Source organism: Macrotis lagotis, chromosome X (genome assembly GCF_037893015.1).
Source record: "Macrotis lagotis isolate mMagLag1 chromosome X, bilby.v1.9.chrom.fasta, whole genome shotgun sequence".
NCBI classification, from domain to species: domain Eukaryota; kingdom Metazoa; phylum Chordata; class Mammalia; order Peramelemorphia; family Peramelidae; genus Macrotis; species Macrotis lagotis.
The window spans coordinates 586,296,459-586,324,432 of record NC_133666.1 but is presented as its reverse complement, the minus strand read 5'-3'; the positions used below and the strand labels follow the sequence as shown (position 1 = coordinate 586,324,432).

Genomic DNA, 27,974 nt, shown 5'->3' with positions numbered 1-27,974 from the left:
ATTTTTCACTGCTGAACTCTAGAAAGCCTTCTGCTTTTCATGAAAAGGAAGACTAGCTAACCTGAGCAAACTGAATTTTTTTTTCTCTGTGCCTGCTGTCACCCTGGTTTCAGTGGTGTTAGAGAGTTAGACATCATCAGGAAGGCCTGAGTTGGTTCAGACATTTACTATCTGTGTGAACAACTGGGCAGCTACTTAACTGTCATTTGCCTCAGTTTTCTCATTTGCGAAATGGGAGGGAAAATAGTGTCTACCTCCAGGGTTGTTATAAAGATGAAATGAGGGGGCGGCTAGGTGGTGCAGTGGATAGAGCCCTGGCCCTGGAGTCAGGGGTTCCTGAGTTCAAATCCAGCCTCAGACACTTAATAATTACCTAGCCATGTGGCCTTGGGCAAGCCACTTAACCCCATTGCCTTGAAAAATCTAAAAAAAAAAAAAAAAAGATGAAATGAGATAAAATATATAAAACATTTTGCAAGACTTTAAAGCACCAAATCTATCACTGTTATCAATACATTGGATTTTTGTCCCATATTAAAATTCCACAAGTATTATTAAGCAACTAGAATGGGCAAGGCATTGTGGATATGATACAAAACAAATCTCTTTCCCTGAAGCAGTTTTATTGAGGGAGGTATAACATTTTCATGGATGAGTATATTCATGATAATTTGAAGGAGCCTTAGGAAGACTGAATAGAGAATTAGCACATGAGCTGAGCCTTAAAAAAAAGCCCCAGGCCATAAGAGGGAAGAAGGTGGTGCCTTCCATCCATGTCCACTTTCCCCTAGGTACTTAGTCCTTTCAAATGAAGTTACTGTAAAAGAAGCCAATTTTTCTTAAGGAAAAAAACCTTATAGCGATTTAAGATGTATTCACTGGCATGAAAATAATTCTCATTCACTCCAGAGTTCAATAAAAGGAGCATGTTTGCTTCTTTTATTCCAGTCAAAGGAGTCTGGAAAAACCAGTGACAATCTGGGCACAAAACACCGTGGGGTCTACTTTCAAATATTCTTAAAATCACAAAGGAAAAACTGCTGAGTGCTCACAAAGGTGTTTTGGTTTAGAAATATTGGGAGAATATTAATTGAAGGAAGAAGGATGTTTTTTCCTTCTGCTTAAGCAGCCCACAGCAACTTTAGGAATGAAATAATCCTTAAAACTCTTTTGTAATAAGAGGCACTCTTTTTCTGTTTTGAGATTTGTTTTTTTTTCCTTTAGGAATTAAAAGCATTTTAACTATCAGACTAATCCTGAGACAGTTACATTTCTTGAAGTCAACTTCCCTCCCAGACTTCCTAATTACTCAATGCTATGTGTGACCCTGAGCAAGTCCTTTCACCCTGTTGGCTTCAGTTTCCTCACCTGTAAAATGAACTGGAGAAGGAACTGGAAAAACACTCCAGTATCTCTGCCAAGAAAACCTCAAATGGGTTCAAGAAGAGTCAGATATGACTCAACAGGATGATGATGATGATGATGATTTTTTTTGTCCTTCATTCTTAAAGAAGACCATGATATCAGGGAGGTGATGCCATGACAAGCACGTGAATCAGATTTGAGTGAGGGAGTGTTGTGCTAAGTCACCAGTCTCATGTTCTCCTCCAGAGCCATCTGGAGGATGTCAGACACAACTCATCTCTAATACACATCAGCCACTAGGTGGCACCACAGTGGGACTACAATTAGTTGGACCCGAATTGAGAAGTGAATTTAAACACTGTATGTAATCTCTATTTACCTCAGTTTCCTCATCTGGAAATAATAGTAGCACCTCCCTCCCAGGGTCATTGTGATGATCAGAAATAATATTTGTTAAGGCACTTAAGCCCAGTACCTAGTATATAAATGCTTATTCTCTTTCCTAATTGGGTATGGTATAGAAAGAATATTGAATTTGAAATTGAGAGGACTGTTTTCAAATCCTACCCCCCCCAGACTTATAGTTGTATCTCTCTGAGCAAGTCAACTTCTCAGAACCTCATTTTCCTTATCTGTAATATTTTACTACCTGAATATATGGGTAGATCACTTTATTTTTTAATTTTTTTGCAGTGGTTGTAAGGCAAAATTAAGTGACTTGCCCAAGGTCACACAGCTAGTAAGTAGCAAGTGTCTTCTTAGGCAGTATTTGAACAGAGCGGGTGCTCTGTTCTTTGCATGTTGCCTCTCCCATTTAAAAGGAAGTATCCAGAGAACAAGGACCATATTTTGGCCTTTCTTTGTATTCTTAGTATTTAGCATAGTGCCTGGAAAGATAATAGGCACTTAATAAAGGTTTATTGACTGAATGAGAGGTAGCCCTCAGTTATTATCTAATCCAATCTGTTCAAATCCCTCTGGCACTTAATAGCTGTGGAACCATGGGTAAATTATTTAGCCTTTTGGGCCTTATCAAGCTCAACTGTAAAATGAGGAGGTTGGAATATTATGACCTCAGAGGAAGAAGACTCCCTTTTACAGCCACAGAGACAATGATCACCTGGTAGTACCTTTAAGACTTAAAAGAATATTTTGCAAACCTTCATGAGATCATTTCATTATATCAAAGAAAATTTATCTAGAGCTTGACCCCCGCATTATTTGGTCTCTATATGTCCTCACTTCCTTTAAAAATGAATGATCTTCTGGGTGACAAAATGGATAGAGCGCCAGCCCTAGAGTCAGAGGATTTAAATTCAAATGCAGCCTCAAACACTTATTTAGCTGTGTGACCTTGGGCAAGTCACTTAACCCAGTTGCCTTGCCAAAAAAACCCAATCATATAAAAATGAATGATATCTAATCATGAATTTCCCAGATCACTTAAAAGCAATTTAGATTAAGAAAAAATCAGAATACAGTCTACCTTTGGTGTAGCAGTCTTTTGAAAAGATTTGATTTACCCATGACCTGAAGGTCAGCACACTTGGGTTCTGCCACTCAAGATGGAGAGGAATGTAGTTACCATTAGGAGGAATTCCCTGAGTAATCCCATCTGTCATAAGGGCCCATAGGAGACACATTATCTCAAAGGTAACAAATGACTGCACTGCCTTCTTCATAAGGTTCCTGTGAAAAAAATTTGTCCTTAATGCATTTTACCATCTATAAATATCAGTCAAACAATGAACATTTTTAAGCAGACCCTGTGCTAAGCACTGAGGATAGAAAGAAAAGCAAAAGAGATATTCCCTTCTCTGAAGGAGCTCATGCTTTAATGGGAGGAGAAAATATGCAAATTAGTTATCAATCCATCATTTTTATCTTAATTATATTTTATTTTTCCCCAATTACATATAAAGATAGTTTTCTACATTCATTTTTAACATCATTTTATACTTTAGTAGAGTTCTTTGAAATTTACAAAGTTGCATCATGCTAAAAGCTGGAAAGAATTTTGTGACTGAAAACAGTCAAATCTGAAGATATATTTGTAACTATTCTTTAATGTTATTTTATTTTTTCCAATTACATGCAAAGATAGTTTTCAATATTCATCTTTTTGTAAACTTTGGAGTTCCACATTTTTCTCTCCTTCCCTCCCTCTCCCCTGAGAGCAAGCAATCTGATATATATGTGTGTGTGTGTATATATATATGTTTTTGTAAAATTTTGAATTCCAAATTTTTCTCACTCCCTATGACATTGAGTAATCTAATATAGATTATACATCAGTCATCATTTATTAAGAACTTATTATGTAGGTACCAGGCTACAAAAAAGAGGTAAAAGATAGTCCCTGCCCTTGAGGAGCTTACAGTCTAAAGAGGAATCAATAAACAACCAAGAGACAGACAGAATTAACCAAAAAGAATTAATAGAGGAAAGATAAAGACTTCTTACAGAAGAGGGATTTTATCTGGGAATTAAAGGAAAAACCGGGAAGCAGAGATGAAGAGGGAGGGCATTCCAGGCAGAGAGAAGAGCTAGAGAAAATACCCACGGTCTGGAGTTGGACGATCTACTTCAAGGAATGGCACAGAAATTAGTATCATTGAATTATAGAGGAGGATGTGGAGGGGTGTAAGAAGACTGGATGAGTGAGAAGGGTCCAGGTTACAAAGGTTTTAAAAGCCAAACAGGATTTCATATTTGATTCTGGAAATAAGTGATCCATTGGAGCTTATTGAATAGGTGGGTGACAGGTCAGCCCTGCACTTCAGGGAAGAACAACTTGATAGTTGTAGTTAAATCACAGCATTCTGCTCTAGTTGAGACTTCTGGTGATGAATTACTCCATGAATAATAATTGCATTTATGTAGTGCCTTAAATTAGAGAGTGTAGGGGGGAAAGGTACTTCTCTCATCACTTGGCATTAGCTGGTATAAGTATTTTACAGTTGAGAAAGATTAGTCTATGAAAAGCTTAAGTGACTTGTTCATTCTCACAAAAATCAACAAGATTCTGAGGTGGGATTTGAATCCAGGGTATATTGACTCTTTAGTCTAAACCTGCTTATGTGGAAAGTATGGGACTTGAGTGGATTACAAAAATAAGAAGGGACAGGAGGCAGAGTTGGGGACGGAATTAAGATGGGTATTTTAAGATAATAGCTTTCAGTGGCCAGTATGCAGTAAGGATAAATAGAATTGTTGTTAAAATGGTGATCAGAGGAGTCTTCACAGAGTGAGGACTAAGCTAGGTAGGTCTTGAAAGAGGAGAAGGATTCAACTGAAGAAACGAAGACCTCAAAGAGCATCCTAGGGCAGGAAAGCCACATGTGCAAACAAGAAAAAGCAGAAAAGTACAGGGGGCAGTCAAGTATAGTCACTAGACTGATATCTGATTGTAGCTCAGAAGAATACTATGTTAGAAGGGGCTCAAATCACAATTCGATTAACTGTAGACAGTGAGGAATTATGGGAGGTTTTTGAGCAGGGGGATGAAAGCAGTGGCATAGGAAAAAATAGATCGGTAGCAGTCTATCTGCAGGGTTGACTATTGGCTTCTTATGGTACCTAAGTCCAGAATTGTACTCTTTGTTCCTGATTCCCATGATCTACTACCTGTTAAGAAAAGGGAAAAACTTTGTTGAATTTTCCTTCAAAGCTCTGTTATTTTTTCACTGTGGGTCCTTCATCCACAGAAACAGATCCCAGCCCCTCCATGCTTTAATGGATGGTTTCAGAAGTTATCATAGCCAAGGGGGAAAAAAAATTGCCTGGTGGCCAACCCTGATGAACCTCTCTGAGTTTAGCTGGGCTGGTCCTTGGCCACCAGACCCAGGGTCTTTGCCAGGCCTGAACTTGAAGCTTTTCCAGCTTGAAAGACACTGCCAGAACTTGTGTTTCTCTGGCATAGTCTTTGAGCACTCAGGGTCACCTCCATGCCCTGGAAGGCATTAGAGGAAGACTTCTGGGGAGGAACAGGGGGATAATGCAGGGATTCTGGAATGCACATCCCCAAGAACAGACTTTACAGGCCTGTGGGGTCTGGATTTTTTGACCCAAATTACCACTCTGCCCCACCCATTGTTCCCTGTGGAATGAGAATGAGGCTACTGTTGTACAGCTGTATCCACAGCCATCTTAAGTTCTTGGAGGCCCCTGCACCAGCTTATTCCCATCCAAAGGACTGATAGATCAAGTCAGACAACCTGGGAAGCTTTTCAGTACCTTCCTACCTGAAGCTTCTGTTGAGATCTATAACCACTGCATATTTTTAGGGTGTTTATTCCCTAAATTACCAGCCTCTTATTCTTTTTTCTAATTCTTCCAACAAGTTGCCGCATTCCTCCTCCTAAGAATGCATTTCTCAAAACAAGAAATGTTTTAGCTTAAATTGACCAGTGGTTTGGCAGATATTGCTGAAATATGGTCCTGTGATCAAAAACTTAAACCCGATGCCTTCAATTAAAGCCACTCACAGGCCAGGTTTTTAGTGAATGGTGCCTGCATTGTATATTTTGCCACCCTGAGGCAAGTAATTACCCTAACATAACTTCAAATGAGTTGAGCTTCTACCAGTGCAGTGCCCTTCCCTATTAATTTAGGATGGTCCCATGGATTTTCAGCCCCTTTGTATTGCGTATAGGAAGAATATCCCTCCAAAAAGCCTTCCCTGACCCCTGAAACAAAGTTCAGCCTTTCCCCCGAGGAGGTCACATAGTATTTTGTTTAAGCATCTCTTGTTATTTTGTATTTCTATATCACATTTCACACTACCAGACTACAAGCTTCAGGAGGGCAGGAACTTTGTTTTATCTAAACTTTGTATCTCTCCCAATAATAAGTACAGTATTCTACACAGGATAAGTGCTGTATAAATGGTCTGTTGAGTTGAATTGAAATCAAGTAAATGAAATTATATAGGGCCTTGAAAACCAACTGGAAATGAGATTTTCAGTATTTGACCAAAGACAACCATTTTAGGCTGCTAAGGGGAAGAATGAAAATGTGTTTTCATCTGTAACAGCATGCAGGAGGAATCAAAGAGGCTAGGGTTAACTGTGGCCATGTTGAAAGTACAATTAATTCTTCTGGACTTGACTGTTCTTTTACAAAAAGAAAGAAAGAAAGTCAAAGGGATATTTTACTTGCAAATAATATTTACCCAATCTTGACATACCCTAAGATTATTAATGTGGTTGAAAGTGATTCTCATCCAACCTGTCAGTGTTTGGGCTCAAAGTTATCCCAGAAGTTTCCATGGTTTTAATTTGTGTCATCCATTGAGTAAATAAGGGTTTTGAAAGAACAGAGTCTGATGGAGAGAGAACAGAGCAAAATAAAAGGGGGGGATATTTTTTACAAGACAAAGACTTCTTAAGAATGTTTAACACTGGTATTAACAGAAGAGGCAGAAGTGTGAGAAATTACATACAAGAAAGTGAAGTTTCTCCAAGCTGGGATAATGTCAAGTCTTTGATATCATTGTTCTCTACACGTGCATGATAGAGGTCAGAAAAATCTCATAGTCATAGGAGAGAAATTTAGAAATGAATCCATTCTGGTTCCTGACAATATGTTTTGTGCACAGAACATGCTTGGGAAACTGTTTCTAAGGTTATTGTTAGAAAAGGAATCTTGACTTGGACTTGTATACAGCCTAGGGTTCAAGTGGCTGCCTCTTACTAGAGTGTGTCCCTGGATAGGTCACTTCTCAGAGTCTCATTTTCATAAACTGTAAAATGAAGAGACTGAACTAGATAATCTTTAAGGTTCTTTCCAGCTCTAACAGCCTTGCTGGGTCAGGCAATGGATAGAACAATGTACAGGAGTCTGGAGGAGTCAGGACTTCATATCTGACTTCAGACCTGACATAGACCTAGGTCTATGGCCCAGTTTCCTCAATTGTAAAAAGAAGATAACCACAGCTCCTGTCTCTCGGTTATTGGGAGGATCAAACGAGGTTCTATTTGTAAAGCTCTGAGCAAGGTGGTTGGCAGATAACAGGGGCTCAATCAAGCACCTGTGAGCCTTTCTATGGCTGTTTAAAAGATATCTAGACAATTGCTGTTGTAGGCTCTATAGTCTTGGATCTGTAAATACATCAATTGACTTCATGAATGGGTGGAAGAATTTTACATGGAGGCTATCAACAAACTCTTTTAAAAGAATACTCCATGAAAAGGCAAACACTGTCATAAAAAGATTCAAACCTGAGTTTGAATCCCAGTTCTATCACTTACTGTGTGACCTTGTACAATTTTTCCTAATATCCTTGGGCCTTTTTCTTCCTTTGTAAAATGAAAGGATTGTACTATATTACTTATTTTTTTTAAAGAAAGATTTTATTTATCTTGAGTTTTACAATTTCCCCCCATTCTTACTTCCCTCCTCCCACCCCCACAGAAGGCATTCTGTTAGTGTTTACATTGGTCCCATGTTATACACTGACCTCAGTTGAATATGATAACAGAGAAATCATATCCTTAAGGAAGAAATATAAAGTATGAGATAGTAAAATTGCATTATAATATAATGGGTTTTTTCCTAATTTGATGGTAATGGTCTTTGGTCTTTGTTCAAAGTTATAGTTCTTTCTCTGGATACAGATGGTATTCTCCATTGCAAATAGCTCAAAATTGTCCCAGGTTGTTGCACTGAAGGGATGAGCAAGTCCATCAGGGTTGATCATCACCCCCATGTTGCTGTTAGGGTTGTACTATATTACTTCTAAAGCATCCCTTCGGATCTAATATTTAATACAAGAAAGACAAATGATGACATTTCTTTTAGCCTATGTACCAAATGTGGATATAGCAATTCATTTCTTAAGGGACAAGATCTCATTCCTACCCATTAATCTTGGAAGTTATTTTGAATACTGGTGGTCTCTTTCCTAAGATTGTGACAAATCTCCAATGGCAGAGAAGCAGCAACAGTCGAAACTCAAGGGCAGGATGTGGTTTTAGTTTGTAGTAATTACCATTCCTTCATCCTGTTTCTCAGAAGCATTTTTCTTACTAAAAGAAAAATTAGCCACTGCTGATTATGATGGATATACAATAAAGACAGGTGGTCCTTAGCAGCATAGAATTTGAGAGCTGTGACCATACCTACTTCTCTTCTTTCCTTCTTTCCCCCCTTTCCTCCTTCTGTCTTCCTTTCCCCCATTCTTCCTCTTTGCCTTCCCCTTCCTCTCTGATCTCATTTTACTTCTTTCTCTTCCTTTATTTCTCCCTCTCTCATTCCCCATTTCTCTCCTTCCTCCCCCCCCTTTCCTTTCTACTTCCAATTTCCTTCCCCTTCCTTCCTTTCTCCCTGCCCTATTTCTGCTGTCTTTCCTCCCTCAATTCATTTCCCTCCTCTCTTTTTTCTACATTCTCCCTCATTCCTCCTTTTATTCCCCTCTCCTTCCCTTCTCCCTCATTTCTCCTCCCCCATGGGTATCATTAAATATAATAATTACTAAATTTTGTTTAGTAGAAAATGTTTGTTTTATTTATTTTTGTTTTCAGAGTAATTGCTCAACCCTTTCTGGTAAATTCTCCCATTTCCTTACATGACAAATTCTCTTCTGTTGTCCTTTACCCCGACAAGGAGGGGAAGAAAGAGATACATAATCTCATATATTAAATCAGTTTGGTAAGCAAATATATGCTAAATTAACATTCACCCTCTGTATTCAGCCCATACACACACACACACACAACCAGAGTTATATAGAGAGTAAAAATGAAAATCTCATCTCTTTTCGGATGACCTTGAATAAAATATTCTTACAAGCATTTGGATGAACAGGAAGATGGAGCTAAACAGCTTTTGCCTAACATAATCTCAAGACAGATGCTTCCAGGCCACTCTTTCTTTCTTAATGTTAAAACCTCTATTAAAGTTCTACTCTGGTGCCTCATTTTGGTGTGGAAATGATCCTGGACTCTTGAAGGCAGTGCCAAAAAAAAAAAAAACTCATGCAAGATCTTCCCATCTGGGAAAGACTCTGTGCCCCCTGCCTTCTGGTGGTTCAGTTCAGAGAGGCCCATCTCCAGAGGGAAGATTTGTGGGCTTGTTTTGGTTGTTGTTGCTCCAATGATGAGGATAGGAATAGTAATAACTTGAAATTTATTTAATGCTTTAAAAGTTTTCCAAAGAGTTTATATATGTGATCTCTTTTGAGACTCACAAAAAAACAGTAATAGTCTTTTACAGAAGAGAAAACTACTTGCACCCAAACACACATATTTTCATCAGAAGCAGGATTGGAATTCAGGTGTACCTGCCTCAAAGACTAATACTATCCACTCCATATACTCTATTGCCTATGTTGGCTGAGTACCAACACTAAAATTATTAAGAATTTAATTATGCTATCTAAAACAATCAGAAACCTTACTTATTTTCTCTTTCATTCACCATAAAAATGGTACCTACAGTAGTCGGTTCATTCTTTCCTTCCTTCCTACTTCTTTCCTTCATTCATTCAATAGGCATTTAAGAGAGGCTCATGTGTGCACAGGCCAGTAATGCCAATAGGCAGACCAAACCCTTCCAACTGTTGCCCTGATATGCCATGAAATCCGATAGCCCCCAACGGCTGCTATTCACAACATACTGTTGATATAAGCTTTCAGACTTTGTTTTTTCCTGAAAGCGTCAATACATAATTAGCCTCTTGACTATTTTCAGAATGTAAATCGATCCTGGATAAAGAAAAGGAAAAGGCATGACCTGTATTTCATCCTATGAAATTCCATGTTGATTAGACTGCAGGTTGTCATATCTTTAGGATGTCATGGCAAAATAGATGGCAAACAGTTTCCACATCTGTAAAATGAGGAAAGGGGTTTGAATAAGTTCAAGTATCAAGCCAAGTCAACACTAACAGAATCCAGGTCACAGGATTTATCACTAAAAAGGAACCCTAGAGATTACCTGCTATCTCCAGTACTTCAAATGCTGTTTCCTCCATCCCATTTTACTGATGAGGAAATTAGAGCACAGAGAATTTCAATAATTTGCCAAAGGTCACAGAGATCATAAACACAGAAAGTCAGGATACAAACCAAGGTCTTTTTTTCTATTTGTAATCACTTTGTGTAGTATTTTGCAAAGCGTTTTAAGTTTGCAAAGCCCTTCATGTTTATGATTTTATTTGGTCCTTACAACAGCCCTGTGAGAGAGATGATAGTTATCCCCAATTTACAGATGAGAGAAACTGAGGTAGAGAAAAGTTAAATGACATGTCTGGGGTTACACAGCTAGAAAGTGTCTGAGATAGGACTAAAATTCATCATCTTGACTTCAAGTCAGCTCTCTCTATCTTTCTCTTACTCTCTCTCTCTGATTCTCCATCTCTGTCTGTCTGTCAGTCTCTATTGTACAAGTTCTAGTTCTAAAGAACTTCTATAAATCTGTAATATCCTTGGTAGTGATGTAGGAAAACAAATAAGACCCCAAATCATAGTCATGTTAGTTTCCTTCCACTCACTCCATTTTTTAGAAACTTCATAATTTCACCAGCATGGATACTACCTCTAGGAATGCATGTCATAAACCATCCATACCTTAATTAAAATTCTTCTTGAATTGCTTTGCACCAGTACTATCCCCATCAACCCCCAAATCAAAAAAAGATCAAACTTGGCTATGCTGGGGTTCTCAGATGACAGTAACACAGCTCATCATCAGGCTGGTGCTGGAAACTTTGCAGCCTGGTAGGACTTGCCAGAACTTGAGCTCCCTTGGCATTGCCTTTGAGAATGCAGGGTCACCTCCATGCCATAATGAAGAGAGTCTGGGGAAGGACTTTAGTTAAGGTTTTCTCAATGGTCCTCTTCAAAACCAGAAAGACTGCCGAAGCCCAATCAGAAGACTGCATCGGCTATATAGTACATACTAGGATGTAGGATGATAGCAAATGACAAAAGTGATCATTAAGTTTTGCTAGTTTAAACATCCTATTTAAAAGATGCTAGCAGATAAACATTCCTACATATGAACACTTGATAGAAAAAGAAAATTCTTCCAGGTCATTAATATCTAATAATATCATTATCAGCACCACCTAAATTAGGCAAAAGAGGTCACCTAAGGTCATTCATTGGTTTCACAAATGGGTGAAGCATTGTTACAGGGGACTATTAGTGCTTTAAATATAGTGTTCAAAATGAGAAAGCAGGCTCTAGTATTACTGGAACAAATCATGTGACTTGTACTTTAAACCATCAAAATTTATCAGTATTCTGTATGTCTATGTGTGTGATTAAAAATACACAATTAGTCTTTGTGTTAATATTCCTATTTTGTATGTTGGGATGCTGAAGTACAGAAAGGAAAATTATTTTGCAAAAGAACTATTAGGACTAAAACATAGAGTTAGTGAATTCTAAAACCCTAGGGGGACTGTAAGGGCCATCTAGCTTAACCCCCTACCTGATGCAGGAATCTTATCTTCTGCTTTTCTGACATGTCATCTAGTCTTTCAATACCTCCAGTAACAGGGAAATCACTACCCATTCCATTACTGGGAAGCTTTAGTGATTTAGGTCATGCCTTATATTGAACCAAAATCTTTCTCCAGTAATTTTTGCCCATTACTGAGTCATTAAAATATTTATTAAGCAACAACTATATGAAATGCGACATATATAAGATAAAAGGGATAGCTTGACAGACACATAAAGCATGCAGTGAAAAAAAGCACTGAATTTAGAGTTGGAAGACCTGGGTTTTTCAACTTGTAAAGAGTAGTGGCTAAATAAATTTTGAATGATTGAGCAACTGAGGAACTGAGTAAATGAATGAATGAATTATCATAGTACCTGTGTGACCTTGGTTAAACCACTAAAGCTTCTAGGCTTCAGTGTTACTCATCTATAAAATGAGACATTTGGACCAATGATCTCTAAAGGTCTTTCTGATCCTAAATCCTAAGGTCCTGCCTCAAAAGCATGTTAGTTATATTTTGATTTGTCAGTCAGCTGCTTTGGTCACCAAATACTTTTTCATTATATTCTTCCTCCTTTCAAATCAACCTCTCAGACCAAAGAATTGAGGGCTTAATTCTTTCCTTGATTGCATAGTCCCCACATCTTATACCCTACCCACCTGCACCTTATGACTTGGATATTTTTTTTTACACGACATCAAAAATAGACTATTACTCTTAAGCAATGTTTATAAGGGACCTTGATTTGGGATGGATTTCTCAAACAGGATCCTTCTTGGAGTTAGGGGTTTTTTCCCCCCTTAACGATGAGTCATAGTACAAGGCAGCCTAGCCTGCCCTTCCGAGCAATGATCTACGTTTTTGTTTTCTTTCATCTTTCTTTTTGAGGGTCATATGAGGTGAAAGATATTAATAGAACATCAGTCTTCTGATCTAGGGTGTTGGTCCAGCCAATAAGTAGAAGGGTTGATCAGTCACTTTTAATCATTCTGGCTCCACAATCAACAGTCCCAGGCCTAAGGAAGAGTGCTGAACAAAATAATCAAGTAATAGAAATAAGTTCTTTGTTGTAAGGTCACAGTACACAGTCATGAACAAATCCAATGTTTATACATGCTGGCCATTCATTATTACATGCAAAACTCATAACTTGAGTGGTGATCTAGACCAAAGATTCTTAACCTCAGGCCCATGAACTTTTTTTTAAAACACACATATTTTATGACTGAATTTCAATCAAATTGTTTTCTTTGTAATCTTGTGTATTTTCCTTTATGCACTTAAACATATTATTCTAAGAAGAGGTCCACAAGCTTCGCAAAATTGCCAGTAGAGTCCAGGAAACCAAACAGATTATGAGCTCTTTCCTTAGGCGAATCAGATACTGTAAAAATTAGGGAGACAACATGGTTTGGTTAAAAAAAGCAGCAAAAAAGATGATGAGAGGAGACCTGAGTATGAGTGCTGCTTTTGCCAATAATTTGTTGCATGACCTTGGGCAAGTTGTTTAAATTCTTTCAGCCCTTCCTTCCCTTATCTGTCAGAAAAAAAAGTACGGGAATTGAACTAAATGATCTCTTAAAATCCATTCTGGTTCTCAAAATTTCTTTCATAGCTGTCCATCCTCCATTCCTAGTAGCATTACAACATTAGGTACCTTGGACTTGAGAAAAGGAACATTTTCATTAGTACCTTTTATTCTTCTGACCCCAAATGTAATTATATTCAGACTCCTTTGGAAAAGTTCACCTACTTTGAGAAACTTGAAGAAGATTCAATAAAAATTTAAATCAAAATAAATAAAATCTTTAAAAAAAATAAAACAAATTTAAATCATATAATGAAAATATAAGCCACTTGGATGTTTGGGGCTGGTTACCCTGAACCTTGATTCTCCACCATCTTCCTCTGTTTGGATTTTGAACATTTCAATGCTAATTGCCAGTTCTTTATAAGATTAGGGCTAAGACAAAGAGAAAAGACAAAATTCAAGTCTGTTTCTTTAGCTACTTGGGAGGTGATTATGTAGAAGTAAATTATTAGCCACAGATCATAGCAAGCTTGTCTCTTTTCAAAAAGTAAGGACTTCATGGGGTGCAATAAAAGGAGGACAAATGGGATAGGGTGGTCCCAATTCAAGCCAAAATTTTTGGAAAAAAGCATCTGATGCTTCAGTCTGCTTACTCTGCTCTGGATTTTTAATTACTCCCATTTATCTTTTATTTTGAGCATCTGCTTCTCACTGTGGCTGGCCCTGCCTGCCTTTATCTCTTAGCCGTCAGTGTGGGTCTGTACTATGTCACATGACCCAAAGCACAGATTTTGGAGGGGTGGGGAACTTCTGTATTCTAAGCCTGGTAACTTCTATTTTTATCCACAGTTGTTGGAACTGATAGCAAAATCACAGCTCACTTCCCTGAGTGGCATTGCCCAAAAGAACTTTATGAACATTTTGGAAAAAGTTGTGCTTAAAGGTAAACCAATTTAATATGTATACATATATAGTGTATATAGGTATATATATGTTACATGTGTGTACATGTATGCTTATGTGTTTGTATTATCTAATGTGTATATATATATATATATATATATGTGCATGTATACCTGTGTGTCTATTTTAAAAGGCATGAGGGAGAGTACCAATGAAGCATTTAGATTGTTTAATTTTTTAAAAGATTAATGGAAAAAATAATACTATACAGAAAAGCTCAAAGCATTTGCTATTTTATTGAATTTATCAGGATAACCAATTCATTGAATTTTCTAATGCACTCATCATCTTCCATTTCATAAGTAACCATCTCCTTCCTCTTTGGACACCAGTTCAAATTGCTAGCATATATCACAACCTTAGTTTATGAACAGCCTTTTCAGCCTTGAACATAGTACCTTGAGGACAGGAACTGTTTCCCTTTTGTTTTTATAATCTCAGCACTTAAGAAAGTGTTTGGCACATAAATAATATTTATTTAACAAATCCTTGTTGGTTATTAGTTGATTGATTGGAAGCAGAGCTTCTTGGAAAAGTAAAAGATCAAGGGTCATGCAAAACATAGAAAAGAGGAAGAAGAAAACATGAAATAGACAATAATTGTTTCTTTTTTTTCCCTCTTAAGTCCTTGAAGACCAACAGAATATCAGATTGATAAGAGAGTTGTTGCAGACCCTCTACACATCCTTGTGTACCCTGGTCCAAAGGGTAGGCAAGTCTGTTCTGGTCGGGAACATTAACATGTGGGTGTACCGAATGGAGACCATTCTTCATTGGCAGCAGCAGCTGAACAACATCCAAATCACCAGGGTGAGCAAGACGGCTTAAGGCAGGGGAAGGGCCATTATGGCTCCTATACACCAATGCCTGAGCCACAGCAGGGGCTGAGGGTGGGGGGCCACACTTGGGCTTCAGAAGTCTCTAGTTGTGGAAAGATCTCCATTGTTATGACTTGATATGTTAACAAGCGCTCAACAAGAAAAAGAAAGCAGTCAAAACATTCTCTGATAGAGGAGGCTAAGGAGGAAGAGCCAGGAAAAGAGGGAGTGGACCATCTTAGGGAAAAGGCAAGAGAAACAGGATGAGAAAACTGAAATTTCTCCCTAGTATGTAATAACTGAAATCCAAGGAGAAGAACTTGGGAAAGTCTTTTTCTCTCTGTTCCTTTTCTAATGAACTTCTTATTCTGAGCTTCAAGAGTGTGCGAATATAACTAAGCAGAGATTCTATTGACTTTTTTCCTAAAGCAGGATTTGGAGCCATTACTAACCTGCAAATTACAATTCTATATATTCATCATAAAGACAAAAGAAACTTTCAGTACAGGATTTGAATACAAATGTAGATCAGAGAAGGCACAGGAGAAATCAGTTCACATATGTAGGTTCATTTTTTATTTTAAGATAAAATTTTGGGTGTGGAACACTATAATGTCAGATTTGATTGGTGTAGTTAATTTTGCTAAAAATCTTTGTTGTTCTTTTTATTATGAAACTTGACTTTCTGGTAGGGGAGGAGGAGAATCTTTTGAGAAATATATGAAATATATTTTGAAATGAAATATAAAATTAAAGATAGCAATGATTTTTTAAAATATATAAATATTAAATATTTATATATCAATGATTTTTAAAAAACAAATAAAACCCACACCTAAGGTGTCACCCACTGCCAGCATGGTTAATAGCTAACAAGTGTCAGAAAAATCTATGAAAAACATATTGGTGGATTCACTTATATAGTGGAGGATCAGCCTTTAGACTCAGGAAGACCTGGGTTCAAGTCTTCCTGACTTCACCTGTTTGACTTTAGATGAATTACTTAATAATCTCTTGATGCCCCAGGCCACTCTCTAAGATCTTACATTATCACAAGTTGCTGATTTTCATGTGTAAAGAATTTTCACCCTAGAGTTCAAGAATTTTCACCCTAGAGTTCCCTACATCCATCTTAAAAACACAAGCCTGGACACAAACATACAAAGCACTTGTATTGGCATCTTCCTTGTTTGATTTTTAATGTTAATCATTGGAATAAGATTGTTTATAATGGTTTCCTGGACCCAAAAAGAAAAAGTTTGTCTCTTTCATATTGGTCAGAGGTGGTGTGAAGAGATTTCCTGTACCTCTACAAATAATTGTTATAGAAATAACAGTGAATCACTGAAGTAGCTGTGCAGAAAATTCAAAATAACCATGTGTGTGTTCTTCCTGTTATCTTGTCACAATGTCTCTGAGCCTTAATTTTTGAATCCCTAAAAGGAAAAGAATAATTCTATCACCTACAAAGTCAAATGGAAAATGGAGGCTATTCAAGTAATTTTTTTAAAAAAAGCATTTGGCTTCATTATCTGGATATTTTAGGGAAAGTTCTTTGGGGTTTTTATTAGTTTGGTGTGAATTGCCTTTTTTGATCTTCACATTCTTCCCTTCTCATACAATAAACTTAGTTTTCTTAGTCTGATTCAGAATGAGTTAAGGAGTACTTCCCTCTCTCCTTAGTATCTTCTGGAGCTTGGGGGGCTTATGGGGATGCAAGCTGGGTGGAGTTGTGATGTTGCTCTCAGAGATAGCCTAGATGCATGCTTGGGGAATCTAGAATTCCCTCTTGACATAATGTGACCTGCAAGGTTTACAAAAGGGTGTGGGGGGAGGGAGAGGGAGAGAGAGAGAGAATGAATCAGTGTCAGTCTTACTTGAGTCTTGTAACCACCCTGTGAGGTTGTTTGTAACATTATTTTCCTTTTACAAAAGAGGAAACTGAGGCTCACAGTGGTCAACCCTTTACCTACTAAATGAACTTTAAGTCTTTCCTAGCTTTAAATGTCATTAATCATAATGTTAATAATGACCCTAATTCATTACCAATAATAATCAAAGAAAGGTTAATAAACCATGGAACTAACTCTTGGTTTATAATTAGAGGACCTCATTTCAACTTTAAGCTCTGTGGCCAACAACCTGAATGACCTTAGGGAAATCCCTTAACCTCCTTGGGCCTCAGTTTCCTCATCTATAAAACAATTGGACCAGACTATCTAAGATCCCTTTCAGCTCTGGATCTGTGATCCCAAGAGTAGCATAATTCTATTAAAGAATTGAAGACTTGCAAAGCCCCTTCCTTCCAACAAACCTCTGAGATTGGAAAGGAAAAATTATTATACCCATTTTACAAAGGAAAAAATAAAACTCGAGAAATTGAATGACTTACTCAGCATCATACAACTCCTGTGTCAGCTGGGATTCTAATTCATATAAGTTTTTGACCTCAAGTCCTATCATCTGTGAATTTTCCACTATATCCAAGGTGCCTGTGATTTAGATAGAACCAAAGGTTCTAATGCCTATTCTAGCATGCTTCCCATCACTGTAGTCCCCAAGCTCTAGAGGATACTGAAGAGATGGGGAAATACATATAACTTCATTATGAACTGGGAGAGTTGGGTTTATTGCATGAGTGCCTGTTAGCATCCTTGGGTTCCTAGCCCTTTTTAAACTCAGATGTTTCTCAATCACACACACACACACACACACACACACACACACACACCACACTTATAGTCCAGATAAACTTTCAAATCGAATCCTAAGGAACCAATTTTTATGAACTGAGATAAGCAATATTGAAAATGGGATTTTTTTTAACTTCCAAGTAAATTTCAAAGTATCTCTTTTTTTTTTTTTTGTTAAAACCTACTGACCAAATATGGCAATGCTCCTGTTTAGGAGGTGAGCATAACAGGCACAGGCAGTCAGATTTGTTTGAGGTTTGGGACATGTAAAGCAAAGTAGTGTTCTGTCACATAATTCCATATATTGCCACAGGCAGAATTACATTGCAGAATGAAGTGGAGGGGTCAAGAAATTAGCCAACATGGCTTCTAGCCAGGTACTGGCTTGGAGAAAGAAAGTAATGACTCTCATTTCCTTGGTGCATATTTATATTCAGGAAAAGACCAAATGAGCTATTAACCTATAAGGAGACAGGGTTCTTCAGGGCATTGGGGCAAAGATCTGGTTAAAAAGTTTGAAAAGCTGAGAGTACTCACTCTGACTGCCTGTTATGCTCACTTACTAACAGGAGCCATTGTCATAATAAGTCAGTAGGGGCTTTTTTTTTGGTTTTTTTATTTTATATTATTACAATAATCTTGCTTTGAGAGTAAGCATAAACCCCACCCCACCCAAAAAGATAAGAAACCTCAAGAATAGTGAGGAAGAAAAAAATAAACACTTCAGTCTGTGTTCAGATTCCAATGGCTCTGTCTCTGGGATGAATTGCCTTCTTTATCATAAGTCCACAAAAGAAGTTGCTTTACTATTTTTCCTTTACTATTACTAGCTGTATTTCCCTCTACTCTATTCCTTCCCACTCTCATTTCTTCTATTCTCTCTCTCCTTTCATCCTGTCCCTGTGTTGTATCGGAGTACCCTCTCCCACAATCTTCCCTCTCTTCTATCACCTACTCCCCCCCTTCTTCCCCCACACCATTCCCCCTTATCCCATCCCTTTTTTTCCTATTTTTCTCTAGGGTAAGATAGATTTCTATACCCTATTAAGTGTGTATGTTATTTCCTCTCTGAGCCATTTCTGAGGAGAATGAAGGATCACTCATTCCCCTCACCTTTCCCCATTCCACTCCATTGTGAAAGCTTTTTCTTGACTCTTATGTGAAATATCTTAGCCCCCTCTTCCTCTCCTTTCCTCTTCCTCCCAGTACTTTCCTTTATACCCATTGACTCCATCTTTTTACTATATTATACCATTATATTCAACTCCTTCCTGTGCCTTGTCTATATATGCTCCTTCTAACTGCTTTTATGAATGAGAAGGTTCATATGAGTTATCAGTATCTTCTTCCCATGCAGGAATACAAACAATTCAACATCATTACATTCCTTATAGTTAGCCCTTCTTGTCCACCCTCTCTATGATTCACCTGAGTCCTGAACTTGGAGATCAAATTTTCTGTTCAGCTCTGGTTGTTTCAATAGGAAAGTTTGAAAGTCCCCTGTTTCATTGAAAGTTCATCTTTTCCCCTGAAAGAGTATGTTTAGTTTTGCTGGTTGTAAACCAAGATCTTTTGCCTTCTGGAATATCAACATTCCATGCCCTACAAGCCCTGCTGCCAGATCCTGTGTAATCCTGACTATAGAGCCATGGGAGTTGAATTGTTTGTTTCTAGAAACTTTTAGTATTTTCTCTTTGACTTGGGAGTTTTGGAATTTGGCTATAATATTCCTGGAAGTTTTTCTTTTGGGATCTCTTTCAAGAGGGGATCAGTGAATTCCCTCAATTTCTATTTTACCCTCTGTTTCTAGGATCTCAGGGCAATTTTGCTGTATTATTTCTTGAAAAATGAAGCCTAGGCTCTTTTCTTGGTCATGATTTTCAGGTAGGCCAATAATTTTTAAATTATCTCTTCTGGATCTGTTTTTGAGGTACATTGTTTTTCCAATGAGATATTTCATTTTCTTCTAATTTTTGGTTTTTTTGGAATAGTTTTATTTCTTCTTTATTTCTCTCAAAGTCATCAGCTTCCTTTAGTTCCATTATACATTTGAAGGAGTTATTTTCTTCAGAGAGCTTTTTTATCTCCTTTTCCAGCTGACCAATTCTGCTTTTTAAGGTATTCTTCTCATTTGTCTTTGTGTTGCTTCTTCCATTTGGCCTAAACTGGTTTTTAACACATTATTTTCTTCAGTATTTTTTTGGTATTTCTTTCCCCAAGGTGCTGATTTGGTTTTCATGATTATCTTAATCATTCTCATTTCTCCTCCCAGTTTTTCCTCTACCTCCCTTAATTGCTTTTCAAAGTCCTTCTTGAGCTCATCCATAGCCTGGATAGCTCATCCATTTTCTATTTCTCTTGGAGGTTTGGGGTACAGAAGCTTTGATTTTGTTATCTTCTGAATCTTCCATGGGACCAAAGTAATTTTCTATGGTCAGATACTTCTTTTTCTTTTGTTTTCTCATTTCCTTGGCCTATGATTGAATTACCATACTTCCAAGATTTGGGGAGGTTTTGGGGACAACCCACAGGAACCTTAATTCCTCCAAGGTCTTATGAAAGGCTTTGACTGCTCCGTTGCCTGTGCTTTGGTATGTGGATGACCACAGGCCCTCCCCTCTGCCCTGGAGCCCTGCTCAGCTATGGTGGTATGGGAGCCCAGACTGCAGCCTGGATTTGGTGTGGGCAAACAGCTGAGTCCTGCCCCAAGGAGAGCAAAGAGACCTCTGCAGTCTCCACCGACCCCCTTACATCTGTGGGCTGCATTCTAGAGGTACAGACTGGCTTCCCCTATTCCTGCTGCAGTGAGAACTGCAGGGCCGCTCTGAGGCTAGTGCTCACTCTGCACTCACTCTGGTGCAGCAGAGTTCTCTCACCACCCATTCAATCTGTTCCTGGTGATCCTTGGGCCAGGAGGTCTGGAAACCACCCCCTCTGCCATGGACTCAGGTGCCCACAGGGATCTAGACACTCAGCCCAGTGAAACAGACCTTTCCCACAGAACTTCTAAGTTGTTTTGGACTGAGAAATTGTTATCACTCTTTCTGTAGGTTCTCCCCCCTTTAAATTTTGGCTAGAGTCATAATTTGACAGCTTTTGGAGTTTTGGGGGGGAATGAGTTTCTGAGAATTCCTGCCTTCACACTTCTTGGCTCCACCCCCCCTCCAAGGCAGTAGGTTTTAACCCAAAAAAAAGGAGATATTTTGAAATTCACTTGGAAGTTAAAAAAATCTCTAGGCAATTTTATGAGCTCATTCAATCAATTGCAAATGATAAATGACAAATGGGTTATGCCTTTCTGAGGCCTGCAAAGCCCTTCTTATGGTAAACAACTACATGTTCTCCTCTACAGATTGGAACAAAAAAGATCATCTAGTCAATCTACAAACCTTGGTTAATGCCTTCTTTGTGGAGGACACCAGGTTGAATGTGGAAACCCCAAGCTTAGAGAGGATGTGGTCTCATTGTAATGGAAAGAGCATCTGAGTTAAGTTAGGAAACAATAGGGTGGTAAGGATAGAGCTCTGGTATGAAGTCATGGATCCTCGATTCAAGCCATGGTTCTGCCAATGAGTTAGTAATGATTATCATCATTATCTTCATTATTACCACCATCACCACCATCATCACCATCACCACTACCATCATCATTGATTTAGATTTGCAACTTAACATCTTATCCCATTTGCTTCCTTACAACAATCTAGGAGATAGGTACTATTTTCCTCATTTGCTCCCTTACAACAGTCTGGGAGATAGGTACCATTTTCCTCATTTCAGAGATAAGGAAACTGAAATGAGTGACTTGCCTCGAGTCACCAGACAAAAAATGTCTTGAGTGAGGATTTGAACTAGGGTCTGATTCCAAGTCTAGCATACTATCCATTGTGCCACTTAGCTGGCCTATTTCTAGAGGGAAAGAAGGAGAAATCTAGCTTGAAGTTTATTTTTGTCTAGATCTGTGATTTCATTGGTATGGAGGAAAAGCCTAGTGCTTCTCTCTCCTCAGCTAACCCTTATAATCTCAGAATATTGTCCATGGTACTGAGAAGTTAAGTTCCTGTGCCAGTAGGGGGGGGAGGTGGTGAAGGGAGGAAGTAAGGGGCTCTAGTCTTTAAACCCATGTGGTCCTGATTCTGAGGCCTATTCTTTATCCAGCACACTCTACTGCCTCCTCTGTATTCATATATTGGTTTTGAATGATAAAGTAGCACACATCCTATTTCTGTTTTGTGGATAAGAAAAACAGTATCTCAGCACTTGCCTAAGGTTATACAATTCATGAATAGTAGGGCAAGATGTTGTACTCAAGTCACCTAATTCTCAAGTTCAAAGACTTCACCAAAATATCATATAGATTGTGACAGATTTTTCCAGATCTGTCCACTCTTAGTCAATAGACACTATTATGGATAGAGGTACTCTAAAAAATCATATGGAATACCCCAAAGCAAACCAGCCTTTTTTAAGCTATTATGAAGTACCCCGTTCTTATCCCATGTGTACTTCCTGAAATATGTAACAGATTTCAAGAACACAAAGGGCAAGTTTTATAAAATTGAGGAAAAACATCATAATCAAGTCAAGGTGATCTGTACTATTCTCACTTGACCTCCACAGCTGGGGCCAATTTAAATGTTTAAGAATTTTTTATTTACTCTCTATAGAATAAATCAGCTTGAGAGTAGAGAGTGGTTGGTAGTCAAGTGATGTCTTTTCTTTACCTCTTAATTGGTTGGTTGACTGATTAGTTGTTTTTCCCTTCCTTCTCCACATAACTGAATCTGCCTTGATTGCAGCCTGCTTTCAAAGGCCTCACCTTCACAGACCTGCCTTTGTGTTTACAACTGAACATCATGCAGAGGCTAACAGATGGAAGGGACCTTGTCAGCTTGGGCCAAGTGGCCCCAGATCTTCACCTACTCAGTGAAGACCGGTTGCTATGGAAGAAACTCTGCCAATATCATTTCACAGAGCGACAGGTAACAGGATGTCAGATTTTCTTTTCCTTCAACTTCACATGCCTACTTCCACCTCTCCATTCTTTATGTCTCTCACCTCCAGAATTCCGTAAGTTTATTCTCTAAGATACACATGCATAATACCCAAAGTTGGTTCCCCATCCTGTTCTCTCAAATCATAGAATCTTAAAGTTGGAAGAGATTTTCAAAGCTAACTAATTCAACATGTACTTGAACTGAGGGTTTCCCCCTTCAACACTTTGAAGTGTGTTTACCTCTTCCACAGAAATACCTCCACTTCTATAGCTCCAGTGATGGAGAGCTCACTACTACCAGAGGCAGTCTATTCCACATATGGAGAACTCTATTCCTTTCATTAAGTTGAAATCTGCCTCTCTAGTACTTCTCATTTTTTTGTAATTCTACTTTCTTCAACCAAGCAAAACAAATTTTTCTCCACTTTCCACATGACAGTCCTTCAAAATCATCCCCACCCCACCCACCACTACCAGCAGCACTGCTGCTTTTCTTGAGACTGATCATCATCAGTTGGGTTCAGAGCTTGCCTCTGATACTCCCTATCCCACGTGCCTTCCCTGTACAGTCTAGAACTTGTTTTTCAGTACCTTCCTTACTCTAAGCCAACTAAATGTAAACATAGTCCTATCAATGCAGCCTAAAGAAGGAAGTTTTCTGGTTTTGAGGTGTCTTCTGTGAGCAGATTGGGTCACAGGGAGAGAGGATTTGGAAAAGTTGGAAAAAGCATTTCCAGAATCTCTCAAACTGCTGTAATTCCAGGCTACTACTAACTCCACTGTAACTACTTTAATTTTAGATTCGCAAAAGATTGATTTTATCTGATAAAGGACAACTGGATTGGAAGAAGATGTATTTTAAGCTTATCCGATGTTACCCAAGGAAAGAACAATATGGAGATACCTTACAGCTCTGCAAACATTGCCACATTCTTTCTTGGAAGGTGCGTTGAAAAAATGAACCTGACAGAGACCTACGAAAGTTCTGACCTCTCATAGTTACCATGCAAATATTTTTAGTCTCATGCTTAACATAAAACTAAGGCTTTTTTACTCTTACAATGGCCTGAAATGTAATGATGAGGAAATGAAATCACAAGTGGGTGCTTATTAAATAAGCCCCTGAAGTAGTCCCATGAATTTGAATTTGTACTGTTTGAATTTGTGATTATATAAAATTTGATCATTGATATGAGCCAATGGAAACAAGCAGTTGAATTCAAACAATGTAGCTACTTCAGGGGTTACATTCAGTCTGGACCTGGATGCACTTAATCCCCATGAGGAAAAAATGTTGAACCCCCTTGGAATGCCCCACAAAACTCTATTATGTTCTAATGAAGGAGATCATCTTTCCCAATATGAGATTTATGTTTCCTAACATATGCATATACTTTTCTTTTTCTCTTTTCCTCTTTCTCCTTTCCTTTTTCTATTCTTTCTTTTCTTTTTTCTTCCTTCTTTCCTTTTTTTTTTGGGGGGGGGGTGTAGATCTGTGGTTTCATCCTCATAGGAAGTTTCCAAGTATGGAAACTCCCTCCACCAATGCTGTTGTACAACTTCTCTGTCACATAGGCCTGAAAAAACAAGGGCTGGTATCTTCTAGTTAGTCCCAGGTATTTTAGACTCCTTTCACTGGTATCTATTCTTTTTATCAGTCTAAGAGAAAGAGAATTGCCTGAGGTACTGAGAATTTAAGTGGCTTGCCTATGACTTTACTGGCCTGGGTTTTTTCCAAGATAAGACTTGAACTAAGTCTTCCTAGTTCTAGGATTGACCCATCATTACCTGGGCTTGCTATTTCCTTTGTAGTGGCTTTTTCAGGCCCATGTGCTACTCTCCCATGGCATTCTCTAGAAAGGGTTATTATTCCTACATTAGCCAATGCTTTGCAATGCTAAGAACAGAAGAGGTACCTCTGAGAACCCAAGCTCAACTTCTTTGTTCTTTTTACAGGGAACTGATCATCCATGTACTGCCAATAATCCAGAGAGCTGCTCTGTCTCTCTGTCACCCCAGGACTTTATCAACTTGTTCAAGTTCTGAACCCTGAGTGGGACAATCCTTGAGAATGTCCAGTTCTCATGGGTACATTGGAATACCCAATATGGACACTTCCGTTGTAAATAGTGTACATTTTATGTTGTTTTGAAATTCCTGGGTTGAGTAAATGACAGGACCTTGGAGGAAAAAGATGAAACTGCCAACTAGCTATTTAGAAATGTGGACTTTCTTAATAGAACTAGTGTGGAAGAACAGTCGGACTGTAAATAAACTTTTTTTAAAAATGATTGGCCAGCAAGGCTATATCAGCATCAATGCTACATTTCAAAAATCACATTGAATTTGCCTTACGTGCTCTGAAACCCCTATTTGATTTCCAAAGATTGGGAAAGAAGCAAAGTTGAATTCACAATATAACAACCTTGACCTGTTTACAAGATGGAAATTTGGGAAGAAACAGCATATCCAGATGAAAAAGTCAATGTTTTGGTTTTCTAGTTCAGTTTGTGGTTCTTTTTGTTATTGTTATTAACTGTCATTGTCTTAAAGCAATGGAAAAACCCATGTAACAGATCTGAAAATTTCTTAGAATATATTTTGTATAAAGGGTTATATCCTGCAACGTGAAATACACCACACCATTTTCTACCTCTGCCATCATAAAATGCTTTATTTTAGCACACACACACACACACACACACACACACACACACATGCAAAGCACATTCTCCAGTGCATTGTAAATTTTCATTGTCTATTTTTTAATCACTATAAAGGTGACTAAAAGGAGAAAATATTGGCCCCAAAGTTTTTCTCATTTTGAGCTTTCTTATCAAAAGGAATAGGGTAGTCTTTTGGACTTGCCTTTTGAATGAGAAACCTAAAATAATAGGTTCACAATGCTTTTTTTCATCCCTTTCACTGAGGTGAAAACAAGTAGGACAGAAATCCACTTCTGCAGCCCAGCTGCAGAAACTGAAGGATTACTGATGAAGAAACTGAGGCTGAAAGAGCCCAGGAATAACCCATGTCCAGGAAAAGACTTATTCCTGTTTGTCTTCAGAGTATTTCTTGTGCTTCTTCCATCCCAAGTACCTTCACAAAGCAGCACAGTTCAAATGATCAGCTGAATCTGGGAGGTTTATTCTGTGGCCTTATCAAGCAAATCCCAAATATCTGTGGGCTGATTCAAACATAGTAGCAGTCCTCTTGCCTTTTAAATCAAATTTCTTTGTCCAACATGAATTTTTTGTCACCCAAGGCTAATAATTTCTTAGGCAGATTTGATAGAAGTCCATAACTTCTCTAATCAGTAAACATTTACGAAATGCCCACTATGTGTCAGCCACTTACTAAGTTACCAAGGCTACAAAAGGCTACTCAAGGAGCTCACAATCTAATGAGGGAGACAACATGTAAGCAACTATACACAAACAATATATACATATATATATACATATATATATATATATGGATGTGTACATGTTTATATATATATATATATGTACATATATATATAAACATAAGTTGGAGATTACAGAGGGAAAGCAATGATATTTGAGAGGAATCATTAGAAACATTGGGAAAGATGGAGAAAAGTACCCTATGAACACTATACTAAACTCCAAGTCCATATTAAATGGTTCTCAGTGCTTGGACCAGTATATATGATGTGAATTTTGAAAGGCAAGGGTGGGTGGATGTACAGTGAAAAATGAGGAATCTCGGGACTTCAGGAATTCATTTTTGGACTTTTGATGTGTGTGTGTGCATGTTTTTACTTTTAATGAGACCTTGCTTTTTCAACAGCAACTCAGTACTTTTTTCATTTGCCTTTACATTTGCATTTTTACAAATGCAAACAATCTTGGGTGACTTTAGCAAAAAAAATGAAAAATAGAAATAGCAGTTTGGATTTGGCATATGGGTTAATTTGTCCTTTGAAGGTAAAATGCTAATTGTAGTCTAAATGTGTGTAAAAATAACTAAAGTATGGTAATGAGGTGTGTAGCAAAAGGGTAATGGAGATTCTTCCTCTTTACCTTTTCTCCTTATTAATACACAAGGCAAACACCATTGTGTTCTAAATGGTGGATATGTATTTTCATCTACCATTTGAAATAATCATCCCTAGACTCTTCTAAGTCAATGCTGCCTTTAGCTCTCTCAGGTTCCCTAAAGATGATCTGTTACAGTGTGTTTCACAATTGGATGTGTATTTCTATGTGAAGGGATATCATTTTCTTTACTTCTTTCTCCACCTTTCTACACCTTTCTCCACATACTCTGCGAAACAGGTGAAATTCCCAAGTTCCCTATCAGTTTGCAAACAGCAAAAATACTCTGATGCATTTCTCCTATCAGCAATTGAATTTCTTATAAAATCATAGAATTGAGAGCAAGGAGGGACAGACCTTAGTGATCATTAAACTCAAATTGCTTATTTTACAGAATAAGAAATAGGAGTGACTTGCCAAGGTCACCTAGTTAATTAATGATAAAGCTGAGATTTGAACCCCTATCCTCCAATTCCAAATCCAGTGTTCATTTTACCAGTCTATGTTTTAAAAACCACCCCTTTTCAAGAATGGTAATATGGGCAAACTTAAGTGGCAAAATCTAGTTATTGGGAACTTTGATATGTGCTTAAATCCACCAAGAAATCTCAGAATTGAGTCTTGAGATATTCACCAAATTTTGATAAAGGGTCCCAATCTCTGGCTCATTTGGTCATCCTAGAGAAAGCATGCTACAAGAATGGGAAGTGCAGGAGTCAGGGATTGAATAGTAAAAGCAAAAAAAAAAAAAAAAAAAAAACCAAGAAGAAAAAGAAACAGAAACTAGGCAATGTTCTAATGGCAAAAGAGCAGGCAAAGGAATGGTAGGTTGTTGGTGAGGGGGAAGTAGCAACTAAAAGAGCATTTTTAAAAAATCCTGTACTAGGCATAGGGCATCAGGGAAGAAGTACAATTACGAGAATTCAGAATGTCACAAATTCAGCATGATCAAAAATGTGTTAAGTATTCCATGCCTGCCTAGGTATGACGCTAAAATAAGTTGGACTTTGTTCCGTATTTTCCAAGAGAATAGAGGTGGATTTCAGCTTCCTTTAAGAAAGAATTTCCTAATAATTGGAGCTCTCAGTAGAACA

General features: G+C 38.0%; 1 protein-coding gene across 2 annotated transcripts in view; it reads left to right on the top strand.

The window, feature by feature from the left end:
• Positions 1 to 27,641, top strand: part of FBXO32 (F-box protein 32) — a 43,208-nt gene extending 15,567 nt beyond the window's left edge. For both annotated transcript variants that reach the window (XM_074201592.1, XM_074201591.1), the window contains 5 exons: positions 14,199 to 14,292; positions 14,938 to 15,122; positions 22,623 to 22,805; positions 23,620 to 23,763; positions 24,776 to 27,641. In XM_074201592.1, coding sequence (XP_074057693.1) covers positions 14,199 to 14,292; positions 14,938 to 15,122; positions 22,623 to 22,805; positions 23,620 to 23,763; positions 24,776 to 24,865 — 696 coding nt within the window. In that variant the 3' untranslated portion in view covers positions 24,866 to 27,641. The remainder of the gene's footprint in view (positions 1 to 14,198; positions 14,293 to 14,937; positions 15,123 to 22,622; positions 22,806 to 23,619; positions 23,764 to 24,775) is intronic.
• Positions 27,642 to 27,974: the final 333 nt, after the last annotated feature.